We start from the raw sequence: 21,698 nt of genomic DNA on the forward strand, positions 1-21,698 counted from the left end.
CAACACCTCTCAGCAGCCCCCGTGTGGGGCGGTGTGGGAGCCGGTGCCAAGAGTTACTTTGTTTGGTGAGTTTTGGCGTGGGGTGGGACGGGATGGGGGATGGCGGCTTGACGGATGCGGGAAGGGATGGGGAGATTAGATTACATGGGGCTGGTGTGGGGGTATGGTGGCACGTGACGTTGTGAAGGTAGGTGGAGTTTAGCGAGACTTGGAACGGGCTAAAGGGGGGGGGGGGGGTTTGCCTGGCGGGAGGAACTGGGGTTGAGGTAGCGGTGGGATGTATTTTTGGGGTTTCTGGGGGAAGGGGAGAGGTGTGATGAGAGGTGGAAACTACTAGGAGAGTTTTGGGGGTTTTAGGGTATGAGGGGGTGGAAGGCCTGAAGGGGTGATGTAGCGATATGGCTACATGGACTATGGAAATTTGGGACTTCAAGGCATTGTGGTGAGTAGGTACGATTATGCGAGATACGCTCCGAGCATGCTACAACAGTGACAGCTTGAATCTTTTATTTAGTATTTCCTAGAGGAAAGACTGAACTTCCTCATGTCAGCATACTACTAAAGTCTCCGAGACAGCAGTAGGTATATATAGTAAACGCCCATATCCTTTAACCTATATAGCATGTTCCTCAGAGCGCGCGTCTTTCTATTAGGATTTCTGTGTAAAGCTCATTGCCATTCCAAAGGGCTTAAACTGTTCCAAACGTTCAACTCGTCACACTCCCACCACTCCCTCTACCACCCAAACCTACACCTCTTCAACCCACCAATGTCCTCCCACATCTACGACGTCCTAGTCATAGGCGGCGGCCCCGCCGGCCTCGCCGCCGGCCTCGCCTGCGCCCGCGTCCGCCGCACCGTGCTCCTCGTCGACAGCGGCGAGTATCGCAACGCCGGCATCAAACACATGCACACCGTGCCGTCGCGGGACCACATCGCGCCCGAGGACTTCCGCGCCGCCGCCCGCGCGCAGTTCGATCGGTATCCGCACGTCCAGTTCGCGTCCGCCAAAATCATAGACGCGGTGCAAAAAGAGACGGCGAGCGGGTTCCCCGGGTTCGAGATCCGTGACGAGAACGGGGAGGCGTATGTGGGCCGGAAGCTGGTGCTGGCGACGGGGTCGAGGGATGTGTTTCCGGCGATTGAGGGGTTTGGGGAGAATTGGCCTGGGCATATGTATGTGGACCTCCTTTTACGTTTATTTTTACTTTGAAATGGGGCGATGCTGTGTTGAGGTTAGTTATCAGTGTCTTGGATGTGACGAGTTTGAGCAACGCGGTACGCCCATTGGGATCCTGGGTTTCGCGACCCCGGAGGCCTCGCATTTGGCTTCGATGGCGCTTGCGTTTGATAATCGCGTTACGGTTTTCAGTAATGGCCCCGTTAGTGATGCGGTGCCGATTCAAGCGGCGCTCGCGACGGTGAAAGCGCAGGGCGTGAAGCTTGACGAGCGGAAGACCAAGCGGCTGATCAATAATGGCAAGAGCCACGAGCAGGGCGTGAGTATTGAGTTTGAAGATGGGAAGAGTGTGACGTTGGGGTTCTTGGTGAGTAAGCCGCCGATTGTGAATCGGGCGCAGGAGTTGATTGAGCAGTTGGGGGTAAAGACAGTGACGAGAGAGAAGGGGGGACATGTGGAGGTGGATGGAATGTTTAATGAGACGAGTGTTAAGGGGTGTTTTGTGGCGGGGGATACGATGACGCCGATGCAGCAGGTGGTGGTTGCGATGGCGGAGAGGTTGAAGGCAGCGGCGGGTGCCGGGATGCAGATGATTATGGAGGAGAGTGCGAGGGCGGTGGAGAAGAAAAAGGAGAAGTTGTGATGATGTAATTTTCGATGTAGGCTCCCATTTGGAGTATAGGTGTTTCAAGCTTGATTAAATCTGCTACAGATTTGGCATCTCTGATCACGTTGAGCACTTATAGATGTAATACATCGAACAGAAATCTAGAGAGGCCATGAAATAGATAGCCTTTGCTATGTTTTGTCAGAGCGAGAGACCAGTGATGCCCAGATGGAGGAATTTGACGTCGGTAGATGATTTCCGTGAGTGAGGAGGTTTTGTGGCTTAACTATGTTGAGCCCAGTCGGAATCGAAGCTGACTAGAGAGATACAGAAATTTATAGAAGTCAAGCCTTGCAAAGATAGATCGAGATGCTTTACGAAGTTGCGAAGAGACGGATGCACTGGTTGCAAAGAAATTCCCATCTAACACGTGCCACCCATAACCTCAGCCTCACATTGCGAGACCAATTTGAACGTCTTGGTAGAGCCAATCTTGAAGATTCTAGGATCGTGACTCGTATTCGATTGCTGGGTGGGAGTGAGGTGAAGGACGAAGGAACTGCGGCGGAGGTAGTCCCTGCCAATATTTTATTCGAGAGCCAAACGTCAACAACGACGCGCCAATTCCATTTGCTCCTCCTCCTCCAACTCTGCATCGCCTCACCACTTCTAATACTCGCTTTCACGACGCGACGATTCCCATTGCTCACCGTCCATTGCATCGCTCTGTTTGCACTGCGAACTTCTCCGCTTCCCACTCGACCCACCAGCAACCTCACTCCGAACCCAATTCACCCCACCACGGGAGTGTCCTCGGATCCCTCCCAACACCCCATAAATTCCACGCGTCGCGCGCTCCCATCCTCCATTGTCTTTGTGGACTCGTAGCGGCACAGCCACACGGTATACTAGCACGCGCCATGGAGGAGCAACTAGTGCAGCTGCTGTCCGCCACACAATCATCCTCAGAAAGACCCCGCAAGTCTGCAGAGACCCAGCTGTTGTCCCTCTACGGCCACCCCGAATTCCCTCTGGGCCTCATCAAGATCGCCTCTCACGACTCCGTCCCCCTCGACATTCGGCAAGCCGCGCTGCTCTACCTAAAGACATTTGTCCTCGCCGCCTGGTCACCACAATTCGACGAGTTCAAGGGTCAGATCCTGGTTCGAGATGAAGAGAAGGGCCAGGTGCGGACCGCGTTGCTCGAGCTGGCGACGAGCGATCGGGAGGATAGAAAAGTGAAGTCGGCGGCCAGCTATGTCGTCAGCAAGATTGCCAATGCCGATTTCCCCGAGCAGTGGCCGGACCTGCTGCCGAAGCTGTTACATCTAATTCCCACTGGGACCGACGGACAAATACACGGGGCACTGAAGGTCTTAGACGGGCTCGTTGATGATTGCTTCAACGAGGAGCAGTTCTTCAGCGTGGCAAGAGACTTGATAAAGGTCGTGTTTGACGTAGCCGTCAACGATGCGCGCAAACCTGCGCTGAGGGCGTTGTCAGTTTCTGTCTTCAAAGGCTGTTTTGATATCCTAGAGATGGTCATGGAGGACCACAAGGTCATGGTCAAGGCATTCGCCGATGAGGCCCTGGCAGGGTGGCTTCCTTTTTTCGTCGAGGTCATGAAGTCAAGGCTGCCTCCCCCGCCATCCGAGGAGGACGAGAATCAAGACAATGGAACTGCAGAGACTTATAGAGGCCTCGTCTCGCTCAAGATGCAGGTTGTCAAGGTAAGATTATCTGAAAACCCCTCCTGCAAGCAACTCGTACTCATTTGGCACAGGTTCTCATGAGAATACGATCCGTCTTCGCCTCCACGCTATCTCCGCATACCCCGACCCTATTTTCTGCAACATGGGAAGAGCTATCATCGCTTCAAGCTGCCTATCACGAGATGTACATAGAAGGGGAGCGGCAAAGCCGACTGGAAGATGCCGACGGCCTACCGTACACGCTGGACTTTCTCGTACTGGAAGAGCTCGACTTCATGCAGGCCTGTCTGCGGGCTCCGCCCGTTCGATCGGAGCTAGAAAAGCAGCTGCAGTCAGCGCAAAACACCGAAGGAACTTGGGTCACTGAAGTCATGAAACTCGCTGTAGCGTATGCTCAGATTACGACTGAAGAGGAGGGGTTATGGAACGTGGATGTCAATATTTTCCTATCTGAGGAGACGAGTGTCACGGCGAATTACACTCCGAGAACTGCGTGTGGAGACCTAGTTATTAAGCTCGGCGAATGGCTGAATACTGCTACGGTTGAAGGTCTCCTCTCCTACACTCGGACCTTATATTCGACTACGGAGAGTTGGAAAGCTAAAGAAGCGGTCCTTTTCGTCCTCAACCAGCTTCTGTGCGACTTTCAAGACGTCGACAAGCAGATTGCTCCGGAAGCTGCCAATGGTTTCATTGATTTTATCCGTTACGCAATGCAACAGCCTGATGATTTCCTGAGGGCACGAGGCTACTTGGTGGCTGGTAGTCTGACAAGAACTTCTGGCGATGGCCTCCATCAAGTCTCAACTTCATTCCTGGAGGCTTCGCTCCATGCCATTACGAATGACGAGTCAGATGTTGTTCAGGTGTCTTGCATCCGAGCCCTGCAGTTCTATCTCCAGGCTATTCCGCCAGCCATCACGCTACCTTTACAGAATAATATAATCGCAGCGCTGTCGACATATCTTCAAAGCCAAGACATACAGGAACTGGCCGAATGCGACGATCTGATGGTTACGTTCGTTGAAACTCTACGAGATGCAATCTTGCTCGATACCAGTGTTTGTCTCACTGGTGGTGGCTTGGATCTTCTCTTCAGCATCGCGAGTCACGGCGCGGGCAACTTCCAGCTAGTCATGCTCGTGAACGAGACTTTTGAGGAGGTGACAGGGACGATTTCGGCTACTGGAACCGAGGCCTATGTAAAGTTGTGTGAGAAGGTCCTGCCATCACTCACGGGAGCTTTCGATATTGGTAGCCTGACCGAGGAGAATGCTCTAACAAATGTACGTTAACCTCCTATGCCTCACAGATATAAGTGCTTTGACGCTAACAACCCACCGCAGCTGGCTGCCGAGCTTCTTGCCGTTCTTGCGGAACATGGGTCTACACCTCTACCTCAAGGCTTTGTCCAGGCCACCATGCCCAAGCTCAACCGCCTATTACTCGGCTCACACGACGAGGAACTACTCAAGGCCGCTACCACTGCCGTGAAGAATATCATCATGCACGATCACACACAGCTCTTTGCGTGGCACGAAGAAAGCGGCAAAGGAGGCCTAGAAGCCGTTCTCGTCATTATCGATCGCCTTCTTTCCCCGACAGTTGACGACAACGCAGCCTCTGAGGTTGGTGCTCTGGCAGCCGAGCTTGTCGAAAAGGCCGGGAGTGAATTGTTAGGACCGTATCTACCTCAACTGCTAACCGCGGTGGCTGTCCGATTGGGCAGTGCTTCGCAAGCACAATTCATCCAAAGCTTGACTCTCGTTTTTGCGAGGCTGAGTCTCATCAACGCGAAGGAGGTCATCGACTTCTTGGCTCAGATGCAGGTTAATGGTGAAAATGGTCTTCAGCTCGTACTCTCGAAGTGGTTGGAGAACTCTATCAATTTTGCTGGATATGATGAGATTCGACAGAAGTAAGTCCTGCATTGTCATCGAAACTCCTTCTATTCAAGCAGTGCTCCCGCTCAGTTGCTAACACCATAGTTTCACAGCGTCGTCGCCCTCTCCAAAGTCTACGACCTCCAGGATCCGCGGCTAGAGCAGATCCAAGTAAAAGGTAATCTAATAGTTCCACAGAGCGACCGTATCATGACTCGGTCGCGCGCACGCACAAGTAAGGAGCCCCCTCCTCATCGCGATCGAATGCGTTTGAGAACCCGGCCAGTGTCTCAGAGGATGGTGGAGCCGGAGTGGTCGGACTCGGAAGATGAGGATGACTTTCGTAAGGAGAATAAACCCTCTGCACGCGAAGACATGACACTCTGAGGACGTCCTACATCGATATCAAACCATCACTCTCCTGTTTTCCTTCGTTTCGTCTGACCTTCTGCACTTGCGCTAACTTTCTTTCAAAAATAGCACCGGATCAGTACACCTACATCCCCGCCTCCCTCAAGATCCTCAAAGTCCTTGTCAGCGAACTCCTCGCCGCCGCAGGCAGCTCCCTCGAAGCCGCCGCGGCTGCCGCCGACCTAGCCGACGACGCCTCTGACGACGGATCCTGGGAGGACGACCCGAACCCGCTGCTTGATCTCGGCACCGGAATGACCAAGGAACAGCTCATGGCGTTTGCGAACGAGAGCGTTGGAAATGGCTTTGGGCCTGCGAGCCGCCAGCGCGACGACGAGACGCAGTCGTACTTGGTGGGCTGGTTCCAAGCTGCGGCGGGTAGGCCGGGCTTCGAGGCCGAGTTTGCGCGACTCGATTCCGATGAGCAGGAGAAGTTGAGGAGTATGAGCTCTAACTAGGCGAGGTCGAGAAGTGGTGGGATCAGACAGGCGAGGTTACATTGGGGTATAGTATAACGGGCAGCAGGTTTTGGGTAGATGAACGATGGGATGGTGTGGTGCTGGCGGCGGGTGACTACTTTCGTATCGGAGCGGTTTGATGGACTCAAAAAAGTACCTTTGAGAACTCCGGAGCGGAATCGGATTGGTTGCATGGATGGAGTTTGGCGGGCATGAGATTGGGTGTGAGCTAGGAGGTTTTGCGATGATGCATCGATTGATGGCTGGGAAGCGGTATGGAGGAGTAGCGTAGTGTGGTGTAGGTAGTTGTGATCATTACAGTACATAGAGTTTGAAGGGGGCATCGCGCTAGTCCCATATGCCTACTCTGAGTATTTCTTTTTCTGCGCCGGGCTGGAACAGGGGTGGCTTCTTTTGGCACGCGACTCGCTGCACCCTACTGTGTCTAAACTGCGTGAGTATTTGAGGGGCAATGAGAACGCCAAGGGGAGAGAGAGAATGGAATGGTTCATGCAGAGATGGCAGAAAAAGGGGATTCTTGCCACTCAGAGCGGCGCAGTCGATTCCATTAGATCAATGGGTATCATATAATCCAAGTGAACTAACTAATTGATTTTCCAAACTTGCTTATCCAAGACCGTAAATCAGATATGTAGGCCGTATGATATCTCGGCCTGGGTATACTCCTACGCATCCAAAATCCCTTATTCAGCCTTTTAGGGCTTCAAGAGGCCCAGACAATCGATAGTGCCGGCCGGATTGAACACCAAAGGCCTCTTCCAACCTCAGGGAGGATCGATCGGCTAGCACTCATGTGCTTGCTCTTCTCGGAGCGGGTGATTCTAGGGACACCGCGCTCATTCCATCCTTCTGGATTTGCTGCGCCTAGCCACAAGTTGACTATTGTTTCAGCGTGGGAGACTGGCAGATGACTTCGAGTATGTAGGCCATGGTGCCTCGGCAAGCAGGGTCGAAAAGCCAATTTCTGGTACGAAATCCGGCGATATCATCGGCCTCTACCTCTCCCTCGTCCACGTCCTCTAAATCCACCCCGCTTGCCACCTCGCCCCCGTCCTGTACGTTCGTAGAGCTTCTCGTCCTCAAACGGAGCATCCGCGATCCGAATGTAGCTGGGAATGCCGTTATCGACAACAGCCAGGATTATATTCCGAGATCCATATTTCAGTTTCTGGTACATCTGGGTCGATGAGTTTGGTAGATCGTAAGGCGTTGTCGCGAGAAGATCATTCAATTCGACCATTGTTGGGACTAAAGTCTCGCGGGCGTTAATGACCGCGATGCGGTAGTCCGGTGGCCCGGGCTTTGATTTCCTAAATTGTGAGACCGGCTTGTAGACGTCGAAGGTGATTCGGAAGGGGTTCGAAACATCGTCCGGAAGCATGAACTTTGGCGGAGCGGTTCGATCGTGCCGTGGCATGACCTCGAGGAGTCTATAGATGTCCGTCCAGTTCCGATACAGCCCAGGCGTAACTAACGGCCCCAGCTTCAACCTCTCTGGCGATTCTGATGCCTGCATTTTGAACAACCTCTTCCATATCTCCCCAAAGAGTCCCAGTCCCCAATGCCTCCCCTCTACCTTCTCTTTCGCATGGCCTATCCTCGAGAGATTCAGTTCAGCCTTCGCGTCATGCCACGTCCCCGTCCTAAGCACAATATACCCCGCCCTCTTCAGCCCAGCATAGACATTATACATCTCTAACGTCAGCCTCCCCCCAACACCGCCCTCCATCCCTATGAACGCCGCATACGCCCCCTGCAAGCTCATCGGTACCCCCATCCCCTCTTCTCCTTCTTTGAGCGGCCACCTCACGTCCAGACTCCCTCGCTCGAGCATGAACAGCGTCTCCTCTGGTAATAACCACTCCTTTCCATTCGCAACCCGTCCAATGGTCTGAAAGTGCTGGCTTTTGGCTTTTTCTACGGACGCCATATTCGAGGACGGGTCATATATCGCGACTATGTGGTTCTTCGGCGCGTGAATACGTGGAATGGATAGTGCTGCGTGCATAGCAGCGCGCGAGGCGGCGAGTGTATCGGCTTGGCGTGCGGTGGCATGGGGCTCGAAGTCTTTTTCGCCGCGCTTGGGTATCTTGGGGCCTTCGGTGCCGCTGAGACTGGATAGCGGTATGATTAGTATGTGTTGAGAGCTGGCCATGGGTGTAGTGGGGTGTTTACGAGAGGTTGGAGAGGAAGCGGAAGTCTTGCGTCTCGTCGCTGAGGTCGATGTCGCCGGCTCCACCCCCGGAGAGCTGCGGCGGCATGTCTTCGTCTTCGTCGGCCATAGTGGTTAGATTTGGGTGTTAAACTGAAATTGTGGTGTTCGAAGTGAGTGAGAGAAAATGCATGCATGACTCGGAGAAATAATTTGAAGCTTGGACCAGCATCGACGTCAAACCTCACCCCGCCTGGAGGAGCTTCAAAGTAGCAATAACATCATCACAATGCTCGCACTCGCCTTGACAGCAGACTTGAGTGGGTAAGTAGAAGCTTCATGGTTCAGAAGTCCTCATTTAACTTCACAAGGGTCACCGACCTCCGCCCCGACGACACCGAAGACAAACCCTTCTTCTATACCTTCAAAGTTCAATGCACATCATGCCGAGAAACACACCCCAATTGGGTGAGCGTGAGCAGATTCGTAAGGTCATATGCTCCATGCTTTTAGATGAAATTCTGAGAATATACCAGGAAATGAACGAGCAAAGCGGTAGCAAAGGCGAAGCCAACTTCGTCTGGAGATGCAAGAACTGTAAGGTCATTGCGCTCTCGCCCATATATCACAACTGCCTACTCACTAGGCTATATAGAGGGAGCACTCTGCCAATATTAAGGAGGCACCAAAATCATACCCTCTTTCTTCGCCACCGAGGATTCAGAACATCATCGAGTTTGACTGTCGGGGTTTAGAGTTCGTTGAGTTTAAGGCTGATGTGAGTGCTAGATATGATAAGATGCTGGCTTATATGGGCTGGAAGCTAATGTAGTGAATGGCACAGGGTGATTGGCTTGCGACTGGCCTCGAATCTAATACCAAATTCACAGCTATCGATCTATCGGAAGGCGATTGGTATGATTACGATGAGAAGGCGAACGACGAGGTCAGCATCAAGGATTTGAAGTGGCAAATTCGGAGGGCTTAGGCGGTAAGATCTGAAGCGGGTGTGTACGGGAATGAGGAGAAATGAAATCAAAATATCGCCATCGATGCAGCGAAAGACTGTCGGCTTGAAATTATTGGATGCCGGAATACTAGCATGACGGATACATGATCAATCACATAAATGAGCCCGCAAATGTCTCTAGTACGACGAATGGATGTTGTCGTCTACGGTCTTAGGATATTGCACACTTAGTATCCTACTCAAATACTAGCCTTTCTCGATAGGATCGCAACCTCCCTCAACACCCTCTTGACCTGCCCCTTATCACTCGGCATCACTCCAATCATATCTGTCTCTTCATCATCACTTTCGACGAAAACGTTTTGTGGCATCCTCTGGCTAGCATCACCCTCGTTTTCCTTTGGCTCCCCTAATTCGGAAGAAGTCTCGAACGGTGTGACTACGCTCCGATTACGAGAGAAAGCGTGAGCGACGTCCGCCTTTTGAGAACTAGCGAAGTAGACGCCTACCGGCCAGATATATTCCAAGACAGCCCAGACTACGCTCCCTAAGATGGCAATAGCCCAGAGTGACCAGATGGAATAAGACCCCAGCGGCTCAACGATCCATGGATACCACCGAACCGGCAAGCAACTATACGCGGTATCACATTTGCGTAGGCCATCGAGTTGGCCGGCTACATTTGCGGTGACAGACTTGAGGGATCTAATGAAGTTCTCGACTGCGCCTGTATGAGAGCTGTGAGTAATGGAGTCTGATTAGTCTGAGAGTACGCTGTCTGGCCGGACTTGCTCATGCTTATCGAGGAGTGAAGCGATTGAGAACTTGGTCGTCATTAATGGCGATTGGATGGCCTTCAAGTCGCTCTATGAATACCGTAATATTCTAGTTCCTGTCATGCAACTACGGGTTAAATATCACGTTTGTGGGTGGGATACAAGAACCCTTCTATCAGATCGACCTAAAGGAAGTCTGTTGTACAAAGCTTTTCGCTCAAGCGGTGCAGCGTAGGAGTCATCGAGCTCTTTATTTCTCACTTACCAGTTGAACGTCCTGAAGCAATCGAGTTTTAAATGGTTGTGTTCTAGCAGGGAAAGGCTCTATTTAAACCAGTCTAAGATCTATACCAGCAGCACCGGAAATCTCGCGACACAAACGCCCATCTCAATATCTAACTCCGCCTCCCACGCCCCCATTCGTCGGCTTCAGGATCTGAAGCGCGTTTCCGAAGAAGCCCGACAATGCACCAACATCATTGCATATACTGATCATATGAAACCCATTCTCCTGGTACATCTTCGCTTGCTCAACCCCAGTGCAGTAAATTCCCGTTCCCTTCCCATGCTGCCCTGCCGCCGCATGGATCTTTGCAATAGCCTCTTTAAGCTCCGGATGCAGCTCAGGCGTCAGAATAGGCCGCCCAATGTTATTCCCTAGATCAAAGGGCCCGATGAGGAGTACGTCAATGCCGTCGATTGCGGCGATGGCGTCGACGTTAGCTAAGGCTTCGGCGGTCTCGATCTGTACGATTGTGACGAGGGAGTCGTTGGCTTGTTGAAGGTAGTCCATCAGGGCTACGGGCTTGTGAGGCCCGTCAGGGGAGGTTGAGGTGATGAAGGTGTTGGGTGCAAATGGTGAGCCGAAACCGCGATTTCCGAGAGGAGGAAACTTGGCGGATGAGACGAGGCGGCGGGCATCGTCGGGGGTGTAGAGTAGCGGGACGATTATGCCGTGGGCACCAGAGTCAAGGGCTCCTAGAACCTTGTTAGGACATAGCTGTTGAGAGGTGATAGCGTCACGTGCGCTTCACCATCCAGGCTTCGTTTGCACAGATGCGGACGACGGGGCTGATGCCGAAACTGGCGACTGCAGTCACGGCTTCGTGCATTTGGGCGTCTAGGACGAGTTAGTGAGGCTGTTCTTCTACGTCGAGAGAGCGTACTACCGTCGATGTTGCCATGTTCAGTGTCTACGCATATCCAATCAACTCCAGTGCTAGCCAGAGTCTTGGAGATGTTTGCTCCTGGAAGCATCTATATTGAGTATTTTTAGAGATGGAAAGTGAGGAGGGATAGGTATATGTATGCACCTGCCATGCTCCGAACGTTGCTCCGCCCTTCTTCAGAGCTTTGTGGAGTCGACTTGCGGATTGCATCGTAGCAATTGATACAGAAGCAATGCCCAAGATGAAGAACGAAGTTGAATGGCACCAGAAGCAGCTCTCGGTAGGTCGTGATAAAGTTTTGGTGTTTAGCCGTCATATAACCTGTCATACCCCTCCACCCCTCTTCGTCATTACGGCTACCCCACAATATGCAGCACGCTAAAAAGGTCGAAAATCCCCGAGTCCATCACGGGTTCTTATCTTCCTCGGCTTCATCCATCAAACTCTTGACTTCAGCTTCTTTAAACCGATGCATCAGCTTTAGGACTGCCCCTGTGGTTGTCTCTTCTCCCGGTCTAAATTTATCGACATGAATCTACTCGAGTTAGCCGAGTACTCGGGGTGGGCAGACAGAGAGGGCGTACCACAGGAGTATCAAACTCGTAAATCTTCCATTTCTCCTTCCCTGGCTCCATTACATCGATTTCGGTATATTCGAATGGCCGCTGGTCCCATACGTCTGACAGGACACGCTTAGCAGAGTCACATAGGGAGCAATTGGCTCGTGTGAACAGGGTGATCTTGGAAGCATGCTGGAGGAGCCGTCGAGATGGGAGCATGTTCGTTACGAAGATCTGAGATGATGCTGTAATAAGGATGGCTATTGGACGACACGGGCTGAGCAATGAAAGCAGTGAATTCGAAGGCGGTGGCAGAACCCAGATCACGTGAACTCCATCATACCGCTTCTCCTTCCAGAAGATTCGGATTCTCGAGGTCCCATTTTCACTTCACAGTTATGAGCGGCTATACCTTCGTTAGTCTTTCAATCAACTTCGCATAGACGGCAATCATGGCAAAGAAATGCGTCCACAAAGGGTGTGGGAAAGTCTACTCAGACGAGTCTGAAGAATGCTCCTATCACCCCGGCCCGCCAGAATTCCACGAGGGACAGAAAGGTGTCTGAGAGCCCGTCCGTAATTTCTCAAGGCGTCAGAGTTGACACTGTACAGGTTGGAAGTGCTGCAAGCCTCGAGTCCTCACCTTCGACGAATTCCTCTCCATCCCGCCCTGCACCACCGGAAAGCACTCCGATGTAGACGAAACTCTAGCAACTGAGCCAGCGTCAGCAGCAGCTCCTGCTCCTGCAGAGCCTGCGCCTCCGCGTGTGCCTGTATCTATGGACAGCCTATCTGCAGCCCTGCCTCAATCCGCACCACAAGCAGCCCAGGCACGACCTTCACCATCACCAGCCCCACTAGAGTCTGAAGATGACGATCCCGATACACCCATTGTTACAGGGCAATCCTGTAGGCGTCGAGGATGTGACGGGAAATACTCAGGGAATCGGGAAGGGGAGCAATGTGTGCATCACCCGGGTGCCGCTATATTCCACGAAGGCTCGAAAGGGTGGTCGTGCTGTAAGAGGCGGGTGCTGGAGTTCGACGAGTTCATGAAGATAGAAGGATGCAAAACGAAAGACCGGCATCTGTTTGTTGGCAGCAAGAAGAAGGGAGGGGAGGAGAAGCTGGACACAGTGCGGTATGTACGACGGCGAAGCAAGCTGATCACGGATACTGACAACAATAGCCACGACTTTTACCAAACCCCTTCTACCGTCATCGCCTCTCTATACCTCAAGAAGATCGACAAAGCAACATCGACCGTCTCCTTCACATCAACCAATGTTGAGCTAGACCTACGGACCTCGGACAATAAGCGATACCAGACCGACATGCCCTTCTTTGGCGAGATAAACCCTGAAACCAGTACCTTCAAGATCATGGGTACTAAGTTGGAAATGGAGCTCAAGAAGGCAAATGGGAACAGTTGGCCGGTGCTGAAGAAGGATGATCCGCTGACAGGAGAGATCTTGCAGACAGGTAGGGCTGGAAGGGTTTGAAGAGTCGCTCAAGAAAACAATGGATAATGATCTAAGAAAAGAGTAATGACATAGATGATGGCATGAGATAACCTAGTCTGTGAGTTCAAGTATTGGATTCCTGCAATGATATATCGTTTCTTCTATATACTGCTTGCCCTGAAGCAGCTCTTCGTCCACCATATCTCGCATTATTTTCCGCCGGTGATGCCCTATTCCGCTCACGCTTCGTCAAACTTTGACCTCCCAACTGAAAAAAATCTATCACGTCTTACAATCTTATCTCGTTCATTTTTTCCTTGGCTCTCAAAGTCTCCCAACCTACGCCTCCGGCATCACAAGATTCATTGGCCGGCGGATGTAAGATTCTCCTCAGCGCTTCGTGCTATGCTGTCATCGAAATGGGGCGCACACGCCCAACATGCGGAAGCTTTCGTTACACAAAGTTTGTATTTCCTCCGCCTCAAAGCGCAGCGGTGTAGGACTGGCGAGCCACAGCCAATCCAACGGCGACATGAACTCCGAAGCCTCAACGCATGACGCTTTTTCGGATCCGGATCATACCTGAAGCCCAATCGGAGACGAGGAATGCTCGGATTCGGATTCGGATTCGTCAGCACATTCCTGTCGCTCCCACCTCCTGACCGCCCGGCCCGGAAACCCACGATCATCCTCCCATCGCTCAACTCTTTGTTAAGTACCGGAGCTGCCACTATAGGCTGCGATAGCCACATCCCTCCGATATCCCCCTTTCCGCATCTCCCCTATCTCGAAACTCAATCTCGCAATCATATCACACGCCCTTCCCCTCCTCTCACAACCAATCATAGTCCCTCCGACTCCCGATATCAACGTCAGAACATCCCCTCTCGCCCCTGTCTCCACAGTCTGTGATCACAGTCAGTGCGGCAAGGCGGTTTCTATTGGACTTCACAGCTAGCGGGGGCGGAGAGAGTCGGAGAGGGTGTCAGCTGTCAGGCCGAGTATCGGAGGTTTGAGAGGTATATAGAAATCGGGTCCCACGCGTTCTGGGTCTGTTTCTTCTGCAGAGGGGCTTGTGGGACTTGGGTTTGGGGGTGGGATTCTCAACAATATGGTAAAGTAAGATTTCCATGGCATTGTCTTCAGTTGTCTCTTTGTGGCAGAACTACAATCTGAATTTGCGGTGGGGTGTGATGTGGTGTGGTTCAGTGCCGGATGGAAGGCTGAGCCGATGGGTCTTCGGAGCTGGTGGGGGGCCAGTATGGGGGCCACGGAGGCCAATGGGCTTTCCTTTGGTTGTTTCCTTTTGGGAAAAGGAAAATCGAGTTTGTGTGGTCATTCCGGCTGACCATTGCTGTATATTCATGCAGACTGTGGGATAGGTGGTGTGGTGTGCTCTTAAAAATCTGGGCGGTTGACGGGTCTCATGTCTGGAAATGTGGATTTGCTGAACTATTAGAAAATGGCTGGCGTCGATGTCCGACACTGGCTCTTGGAACTGTTGGCAGCGAAAGCCGACTAAGATCTTTGCCTCGATGGAGCCGTTGAGCAGTTCCATAATTACGATATCAGAAGGCTATATGAGCGGTCGAAAAAGACCGGGAAGTCATTGGCTATGATGCGCAGGCTTCGAACACCTCGGCACCGTGATGGATGTGGTTCGTGAGACTCGTCAAATCGAACGACGAACAGAGACATGCAGCGCCTAAGAGAATGGAAGCCTGTCGGATGGGAAAAGATGGGAAAAGATGTTTGCCGGCTCGTCAACAAAACCGAAGTCGTCTTCGCATTATTGAACTACCACAATCAAAACGAGCGAATGATAGCAGTCAGCAACCTCTCTTCAGTATGTTGGAGGGCGGGCTTTTCGCTTGAAACGAACGGAACAAAATCTACACCGACTCGACTATATGAGCCGTCGATTAGTTGCAAAATCGATGGTAAACCCGCTCCATGTCAGCTTGTGTAGTCATGGGCGGGCTACCGCGTCCTATCAAAGCTTTGCAGATTACTGGCAACATCAACGAAGTGCGCTCGTTCGACCGCCCTTGATCACAAGGCGACATGGTCAATATCACACACAGGCGATGTAAGTGGGACTCGGTTTGTCGTTTTCAGCCAGCCACTGCCATTGAAGAATGTTTCTCGATTCGTCAACGATCGGAACGTTCCTTTCGATGGTACTCCTGGTTAGCTGTTCGGGACGTATGTGGATACTATCCTTCCCATAAGAACATGCTGTGTCCAGGTGCTTCCCGCCTGGTTACTGCGCAACATAGCAATCGCTCCGTAGTAATTAATGGAGCGTGGTGGCGTTGGTCTCAGAATTTGCGAGATTAAAAGCCTTCTGAGTAGCCTGAAGTGTCTGGAATGCGTTCAAAATCAGAAAGGGGTCGCCGAGATGTTCATGGCGCCAGGCCTTTTGATTCTTCTAGTCGTATGAGTCAGAGGACTAGACGACGTCTTGTATGATCAGCAACATGTGGACAACTCTTGCGTCGATGTCATGCTATGGGAGAGGTGTTCGGGGCACGAAGATTCAACGGAACTTGTCATATGACTGGCAGCGTTCTCCTGCGCGGCAGAAGAACGATGGCAAGGGAGACCTTGATACGGCTTGGAAGTCAAGGAGGCAATTGCTACACGAGCAACGGCAACTATTGTACGATGCCTGTGTAACAAGATTACGAACGCGACTATGAGAGTGATATATGATTGTTCAACGGGCCGCGCCCATCACATTCGGAGAGGATGCAACAAAATTATTGCTGGAGCACAATGGAAATCATCAACCACCTGGAGCTCGTTCATGGAGCAACAACATATGCCGCGGTTTTGGTATATGCAGAGTCCGGGTCGGCTTGTCTGCTAGCCTTTTACTGCAAAGGCAACTGCCACCAAGCTCGAGTATCGGTCGGCGGAGGATCATGCAGGGAGTGTTCCTTTACCTATGCCAGGAAGTGCTCCAAAATTTTAGTCGTAGGTCTGGAATGCGACTTGTGACTAGAAACCAGCCCAGATACTTTATGAGTCTAGAATCTTGGTCTTGTCTCGAGTCCTACCAAGTCTCTAAATATACGCTCGAGGGCAGCTTCATGGATTGCGTTGGGAAATCTTTGCTCCCGACCTAGTCATCCGATATTTCTCATGACCCGGCGCTCGATCAAAGCCTAAAAAGGTAGACCTTGAATTTCTCAAGTCGGATCAACCGGATTGCTGAAAAGGATTCCAGTTGGACTACTGCCCTAGGATATCGACTTGGTTATTCCATAGCCCGTATCCAAGGCCTGACAAGTAGGACTTCCAGTTCTGCAACTTTCACCAGCCACTCTCACTCCGGTCCATGTGGGTGGTGGCGTATAGACCGGATCACCTCTGAGCTAGCACATTTCAGACGCCCTATTCCTCTCTATAGTATGAAACAGCTCTCAATTCCAACCTGCTGTAATATTGGAGCGTTTCTCACAGCAATGATTGCCGGAGATCCAGCTGAACTACAGCACCACGTCAGCTTATGGATCAGTATCATTCCTAGCCTTCTAATTCCTGCAGAGCTCTGTTGAGGAGGGCGAAAGTTCAACGCACCCGGGACTCATGACCAACTGTATCTGGTAATCGATTGATAAACAAACACGCTTCTGAAAACAGCTCGATGTCTTTGCTGTCGGATTTCAGACTCTACTCGTGGTAAAAAAAAGAAAGGAAGGGAGTACTGTGGTCCGTGTCTGGTACAGTTACGAAATTACACTTCACCGTCGCCTACGCCCATGATGGAGTTCGCACTATATCAAAGAAGGAGTCCGAGCGATGTCCAGCTGTGCCTTCCCAAACTCGTGATACTGGAAATACCTGGTCACAAGGTCGCAAGCTAGATAATCACTAGCAGACAAGCTCAAAGTGCACGCCCTGAATCCCTCCGCGGTTCGAAGTCGTAAACCAACTCTACGAGAACGTTGTGAGTGCGATTCAGACATCACAGACGCGTGAAAAATGGGGCCTATTTTCAACTGGAAACCTCCTCCATGATTTATGGCAGTCTGTGCCGAAGTTCCAACCAAAAGATCGAATAGTAATAGAGCTTGCGAGACCTCACCAAACCGCTCCGAGGGCTCTCCAAGGTTCAATTATGCGCTTCCTGTTCCCATGATTAGATTTCAGAGAAATATTCTTCTGAGAGCGCAGGCTCAGAGGCTTTCCTCGCCATCGCCAAAACCACGGTCGGCTTCAATCGGATAATATGCGAAAAATAATTATAATTGGCTTCGGGTCTTGTTGGCAAAGATCTTGAGGCAGCCAATGGCCGCGGTTCCGAACTTAAGCTTCCTTACGAGGATGACAGAGCGGTATAGTCTAGTATACCAGGAGACAGACGATGCCTGGAGTTTTCGAAGGGGGTAGCCCACACATCTACATGTGTAGTGTGTTGCCCCAGCGTCTTCGACAGAGTCCTGCTACTGAACCGTTTGAAATCACGATGAAATGCGGAGCAACTGCTAAAAAAAAAGAAAAGAAAAAAGCAGACCTTGAGCTACTATGGCCGATGCGCTCTTCAAAATCTCGGATCATCGCAGCTCATGTGGGAGCTTCGTGAAGTATTAACACTTCCCTGTCTGCAATCGTCATCAGCAAACGCAGTATATCTCGCCGTCTCAATCAACATCGGCTATGATTGAGCGAGATGTTCTCTGCAATTTAACTCGGTCTCGATTCATGGATCTAAGTCTTCGTCACCCAGTCAATCTCGACGCCACACTTGATCATGATTCAGTCCCTGCCAGAGCTGTCTGGGTAAACACAGTTCACCGACACGACGCATATTACGCGTGAGTCGCTTCGCCCCAAAAATCCCGGAGTCCCGATGAAAAGGCTTTGCTTTCCCCGAACCGAGTAACAGATTGCACACGAGGCGCAGCCTATGATCTGCCAGAATCGCGGGATCGTGGTATGCTGAATGAACGCAGCGGCACTCTAAAAAAAGTGGTTAAGATAATGATGAGCGAGCGCTCCTCGGGTGTCCTATCCCTCAGAAGTAGAGTTTGAAAGATGGTGTTTCCACACTCAATCGGCCCACCCATTGCCGATCAGACCTGAGATACCGTAATGTTATGGAATATACATTGAAAAAGCAACTGCACAAATTTGATGTGAGCGTTGACTGGAAATTACTGCTCCAGCCAACAACAGAACATCGTTGGAGCAAATCATCTAAGACTTGCGAACGGGCGCAGTAGAACTCTTGTAGTTTTGTGGAGATTTGAAGCTCTACTAGCATCAGGAATGGTTCGCACTCATTGCGATGAGAGTATAGTTGCCAAATGACCACCGGGCTTGTCTGGCGCAACTTCCAGCACCTCACAAATCCTTCCTGAGAAATACTCCAATGTCTGGGGCCCAGATGTGCCTGAGATACGCAGAAAGCAGCTTTTATGGAGATCCTCCAGAAATTTTGCCAGCCACACCCCAGTGAAAGAATTTAATATGGTTGTGGTTCAAACCAAGGAAGATTATTCGAATGCTTGGTCCGCTTCGGGCCATGATATCGCTCTCAGTCACGCTGTTCATACATGCTTCGGCATGACTACGGCCCCGAAAACTGCTTCGCTCTTGGATAGTGTTTGCCTTTCCTGGCACTGAGTTTCATCAAACACACCCGGAATGGTGTGTGATGACCCTGCGGGGGCTTTTGTCTTTCAGAATGCGCTCTTCTGGGGTTTATGTCTGGAGATCAAGATTACGAGATCCAGGGATACTCTTGCCGCTCCTTATGTCCGCCAGGAAACTTTCAAACTCAATTGCACATACGCAAGAAGTCCTGAATAATAATAATAATAGCTATTAGGAAGGGCTATTATCATTATTATTATATTCTATTAAGCTGTTGTAGATCCCGTTAGGGTCCGTGCAGCTGCGCTATCTAGGCTTATTTACAAAGGGAAACCGTTTGCTGCCTTGCAGCGTTCGGATGAAAACCTCGCTTTCTGTGGTGTACAACGCTGTGCGTTCGTAGTTGTTACGTGCGTCTGCTGGGGACACGTAGCAGCTCTATAAACTTCACTACAGAGTAAGCCATCTTGATGCGTTCTCCTGGATCTGCTAGGTACATGATATATTTACTAAATATACAGCAGGTTTGATCCAATAGAGCTACCTGCCTAGCTCCCCTGCTATAGTTTTCCACGCGGAGCGTTTCCACGGTGTCCGGTGGAGAACGACACCATCTCCCGCCTGTATGCACCTAATTTGCACCATAAGCCTATTATAGCAATTTGCCGCTTGCTTCCCTCTAATATAATAGACCGACACGCGCATCCGTCCTTTCGGGCTACACAGACAGTGTCACCAGCGAGGTGTTAATCCTCCTCCCAATGTAATAGCCACCAGCCGGCTGGCTATGCAAACTAGATAGGACGCACGCTATCCCATCCGTTTCGTGTAGAGGCACTGTACAAGCCGGAGAGAGAGAGCAAGCCTGTTCCCTCCTGTGCAGAGGCGCTGCATAAACCAGAGAGGATGCGTGCATCCCTCCTGTTCCATGCAGCCGTACACAAGCTGGAGAGGGCAACAGCTCACGTGACACCTCCCCACCCCTACACCACCAGCCACCAGCTGTCTATCACGAGTCCACCAGGCGTCCGTAGAGACCTGGAGCTGACTGTCGCTGCCATTGTATACCACGCCCCACGGCTGCTGCTAGCCGGACCCGGCAGCAGCCCTTTCGCGTTACCTGTGACGCTCTCGCGACGACAGGCCGACCGTGTCTTGCAGATGTAGGCCCATAACAACCCCACGCCGGGCGGCTGTCAACCCTCCGCCATCTACTAACCAAACTTGCCCTCCTCTTCTTGTTATTATTGTCCGTTCCAGCTCCTTTTCCTAGTCCCCCCTATGTCCAAGGCCTGCGCCTGGCCGCCCAATGTCGCTGTCCAGTCCAAGGGTTGCCCCAGCGTCGCGTCCAGGTCCAAGGACTGCACCTGGCCGACCAATGTTGATAGGAAGAACAAGGCGTCGAAGAGGATTAACGTCGTCAGATTTAAAGAAGGATCTAGATAAGCACAGAGGTGTCCTATCGCATCGCCAGGCTTGTGCCCTCTTGCCTCCTGACAACAAGAGGACCCTCCCTGCCGCTCCCACTGGCAAATGCAGGCGCCAGCTTGTGGTTCCAGTTGGGTGCTGAATAACAATATGTCGGGTGGTTTTCAAATCGTTCCTCTGTTTGTTGAAATTGGCTGCTGCTGTCGAATTTTGTTGTTGTCGAGAATGGTGGTGGCAGGCCGCCAAGCCTCATGAAAACTCTGCCTCTGGAGCTGCGCGGTGGACGATGTTTTCAAAGGCGTCCACTTGCAACGACAACGTCGTGCGCTCCTAGCGGACGTGATCCTTATACTTAGCTCGCTCAGGAGAACAAGATAAGTGGGAAGGAACAGCCCGCACGACAATACGGGCCGGATCACGAGTTTGGTGTTCCCCCTCATGCAGGGCCGCCACCCCGGTCGGTACCTCTGATCGGAACGACTGCTAATTCTAGCTAGCGCAGAATTACTACATAGGTACTTGTAACGTAATCTGACGTGACAGGGTCGTGGCTGTGCAAGTTCTTAGCAAGCGGGCCGACCTAAGCCCCGCAGCCTTGCGATTAATCTCTTGCCCCTCTATTAACCAGCACACGTCTTGTAGATTCACCACCGTACAACCCTATAGCCGGAGCGGGTCGGCCACCCTCCCTGCTACTAGTGGCGACATTAAGAGTCAAATCATCTTAGTGCTGGTCAATCCCACTTTTAAACGCGCTTACTTAGCCACCCTGCAGCCACTATTCTCTTTAACTCGCTCCTCCTTTTAGGCGTCCTTTATTACACCTGCCAGCTAAATGCTACTTTGGCAATGTCGCTGCTTGATCTAGCGAACGAGTTGCTCCAATGCATATCAGAAAACCTAGAATTAGAGCGAGAGATTAACGCCTTTGCGCAAGCCAACCGTCGCCTGTACAGTCTATTAAACAGTTATCTCTACCGCTACAACGTACAGTGCTCCGCAAGCTCAGCGTTGGTGTGGACTGCACAGTATGGACAAGAGGCGACGGCTCGGAGGCTGCTAGCGGAGGGAGCCAATATTGAAGCCACAGGCAAATACGATCGGACACCACTGGTATGGGCAGCAAAGGAAGGGCATGAGGGTATCGTAAAGCTGCTGCTCGACAAGGGCGCCGACGTTAACGCGCAGGGTGAACACTTCGGCAACGCACTCCAGGCGGCTTCAGAGGGAGGCCACGAGGCGATTGTGAAGCTGCTAGTCGACAAGGGCGCCAACATCAACGCGCAGGGTGGAGAGTACGGCAA

The 21,698-nt window shown here is 51.7% G+C and overlaps 10 protein-coding genes across 10 annotated transcripts in view; 7 read left to right on the forward strand and 3 right to left on the reverse strand.

The window, feature by feature from the left end:
- Positions 1-391: 391 nt before the first annotated feature.
- BDZ99DRAFT_534693 (FAD/NAD(P)-binding domain-containing protein) lies at positions 392-1,827 on the forward strand. Its single transcript, XM_033726541.1, has 2 exons — positions 392-1,176; positions 1,241-1,827. The coding sequence occupies exons 1-2, from the start codon at positions 623-625 to the stop codon at positions 1,821-1,823; spliced, it is 1,137 nt and encodes a 378-aa protein (XP_033575476.1). The 5' UTR covers positions 392-622; the 3' UTR covers positions 1,824-1,827.
- A 128-nt stretch (positions 1,828-1,955) lies between these two features.
- BDZ99DRAFT_464381 (uncharacterized protein) lies at positions 1,956-2,696 on the forward strand. Its single transcript, XM_033720296.1, has one exon. It carries the CDS (start codon positions 2,157-2,159, stop codon positions 2,673-2,675), a length of 519 nt encoding a protein of 172 aa, XP_033575477.1. The 5' UTR covers positions 1,956-2,156; the 3' UTR covers positions 2,676-2,696.
- Positions 2,609-6,366, forward strand: BDZ99DRAFT_57172 (ARM repeat-containing protein). The gene is made up of 5 exons (XM_033728123.1): positions 2,609-3,517; positions 3,571-4,785; positions 4,846-5,417; positions 5,496-5,725; positions 5,863-6,366. The coding sequence occupies exons 1-5, from the start codon at positions 2,708-2,710 to the stop codon at positions 6,249-6,251; spliced, it is 3,216 nt and encodes a 1,071-aa protein (XP_033575478.1). The 5' UTR covers positions 2,609-2,707; the 3' UTR covers positions 6,252-6,366.
- Positions 6,367-6,791: 425 nt separating this feature from the next.
- Positions 6,792-8,575, reverse strand: BDZ99DRAFT_572368 (uncharacterized protein). The gene is made up of 2 exons (XM_033728192.1): positions 8,448-8,575; positions 6,792-8,386 (listed from the first exon to the last, which is right to left on the reverse strand). Exons 1-2 carry the CDS (start codon positions 8,552-8,554, stop codon positions 7,258-7,260), a joined length of 1,236 nt encoding a protein of 411 aa, XP_033575479.1. The 5' UTR covers positions 8,555-8,575; the 3' UTR covers positions 6,792-7,257.
- Positions 8,576-8,713: 138 nt separating this feature from the next.
- On the forward strand, positions 8,714-9,641 carry BDZ99DRAFT_446033 (DUF866-domain-containing protein; the record flags this gene model as incomplete). The annotated part of the gene is made up of 5 exons (XM_033717953.1): positions 8,714-8,748; positions 8,796-8,910; positions 8,961-9,026; positions 9,080-9,202; positions 9,269-9,641. The coding sequence occupies 5 exons, from the start codon at positions 8,714-8,716 to the stop codon at positions 9,410-9,412; spliced, it is 483 nt and encodes a 160-aa protein (XP_033575480.1). The 3' UTR covers positions 9,413-9,641.
- Positions 9,642-10,558: 917 nt separating this feature from the next.
- Positions 10,559-11,549, reverse strand: BDZ99DRAFT_489169 (2,4-dihydroxyhept-2-ene-1,7-dioic acid aldolase; the record flags this gene model as incomplete). The annotated part of the gene is made up of 4 exons (XM_033722965.1): positions 10,559-11,148; positions 11,198-11,290; positions 11,340-11,427; positions 11,484-11,549. 4 exons carry the CDS (start codon positions 11,547-11,549, stop codon positions 10,559-10,561), a joined length of 837 nt encoding a protein of 278 aa, XP_033575481.1.
- A 196-nt stretch (positions 11,550-11,745) lies between these two features.
- Positions 11,746-12,118, reverse strand: BDZ99DRAFT_390849 (uncharacterized protein; the record flags this gene model as incomplete). The annotated part of the gene is made up of 2 exons (XM_033715697.1): positions 11,746-11,874; positions 11,924-12,118. The coding sequence occupies 2 exons, from the start codon at positions 12,116-12,118 to the stop codon at positions 11,746-11,748; spliced, it is 324 nt and encodes a 107-aa protein (XP_033575482.1).
- Positions 12,119-12,279: 161 nt separating this feature from the next.
- On the forward strand, positions 12,280-13,460 carry BDZ99DRAFT_464384 (chord-domain-containing protein). The gene is made up of 3 exons (XM_033720297.1): positions 12,280-12,457; positions 12,512-13,040; positions 13,089-13,460. Exons 1-3 carry the CDS (start codon positions 12,352-12,354, stop codon positions 13,399-13,401), a joined length of 948 nt encoding a protein of 315 aa, XP_033575483.1. The 5' UTR covers positions 12,280-12,351; the 3' UTR covers positions 13,402-13,460.
- Positions 13,461-20,108: 6,648 nt separating this feature from the next.
- BDZ99DRAFT_464387 (uncharacterized protein) lies at positions 20,109-20,899 on the forward strand. Its single transcript, XM_033720298.1, has one exon. The coding sequence runs from the start codon at positions 20,248-20,250 to the stop codon at positions 20,410-20,412; it is 165 nt and encodes a 54-aa protein (XP_033575484.1). The 5' UTR covers positions 20,109-20,247; the 3' UTR covers positions 20,413-20,899.
- A 128-nt stretch (positions 20,900-21,027) lies between these two features.
- The window catches only part of BDZ99DRAFT_57365 (ankyrin), a 2,017-nt gene continuing 1,346 nt past the window's right edge, over positions 21,028-21,698 (forward strand). Inside the window, exon 1 of the mRNA XM_033728309.1 lies at positions 21,028-21,694. Coding sequence (XP_033575485.1) covers positions 21,244-21,694 — 451 coding nt within the window. The 5' untranslated portion in view covers positions 21,028-21,243. The remainder of the gene's footprint in view (positions 21,695-21,698) is intronic.

The sequence above is a fragment of the Mytilinidion resinicola genome (assembly GCF_010093595.1).
Source record: "Mytilinidion resinicola strain CBS 304.34 unplaced genomic scaffold BDZ99scaffold_12, whole genome shotgun sequence".
Lineage (NCBI taxonomy): Eukaryota > Fungi > Ascomycota > Dothideomycetes > Mytilinidiales > Mytilinidiaceae > Mytilinidion > Mytilinidion resinicola.

Coding starts and splice junctions, on each gene's coding strand:
- BDZ99DRAFT_572368 (XM_033728192.1), bottom strand. CDS start 8,554: ATGGCCGACGAAGACGAAGACATGCCGCCGCAGCTCTCCGGGGGTGGA. Junction 8,387..8,447: donor CGCTTCCTCTCCAACCTCTC/GTAAACACCCCA, acceptor ACCGCTATCCAG/TCTCAGCGGCACCGAAGGCC.
- BDZ99DRAFT_534693 (XM_033726541.1), top strand. CDS start 623: ATGTTCCTCAGAGCGCGCGTCTTTCTATTAGGATTTCTGTGTAAAGCT. Junction 1,177..1,240: donor GAGAATTGGCCTGGGCATAT/GTATGTGGACCT, acceptor TGTTGAGGTTAG/TTATCAGTGTCTTGGATGTG.
- BDZ99DRAFT_464387 (XM_033720298.1), top strand. CDS start 20,248: ATGTCCAAGGCCTGCGCCTGGCCGCCCAATGTCGCTGTCCAGTCCAAG.
- BDZ99DRAFT_464384 (XM_033720297.1), top strand. CDS start 12,352: ATGGCAAAGAAATGCGTCCACAAAGGGTGTGGGAAAGTCTACTCAGAC. Junction 12,458..12,511: donor ATTCCACGAGGGACAGAAAG/GTGTCTGAGAGC, acceptor GACACTGTACAG/GTTGGAAGTGCTGCAAGCCT. Junction 13,041..13,088: donor GAGAAGCTGGACACAGTGCG/GTATGTACGACG, acceptor TGACAACAATAG/CCACGACTTTTACCAAACCC.
- BDZ99DRAFT_464381 (XM_033720296.1), top strand. CDS start 2,157: ATGCTTTACGAAGTTGCGAAGAGACGGATGCACTGGTTGCAAAGAAAT.
- BDZ99DRAFT_57172 (XM_033728123.1), top strand. CDS start 2,708: ATGGAGGAGCAACTAGTGCAGCTGCTGTCCGCCACACAATCATCCTCA. Junction 3,518..3,570: donor TCAAGATGCAGGTTGTCAAG/GTAAGATTATCT, acceptor CATTTGGCACAG/GTTCTCATGAGAATACGATC. Junction 5,726..5,862: donor GGAAGATGAGGATGACTTTC/GTAAGGAGAATA, acceptor TTTCAAAAATAG/CACCGGATCAGTACACCTAC.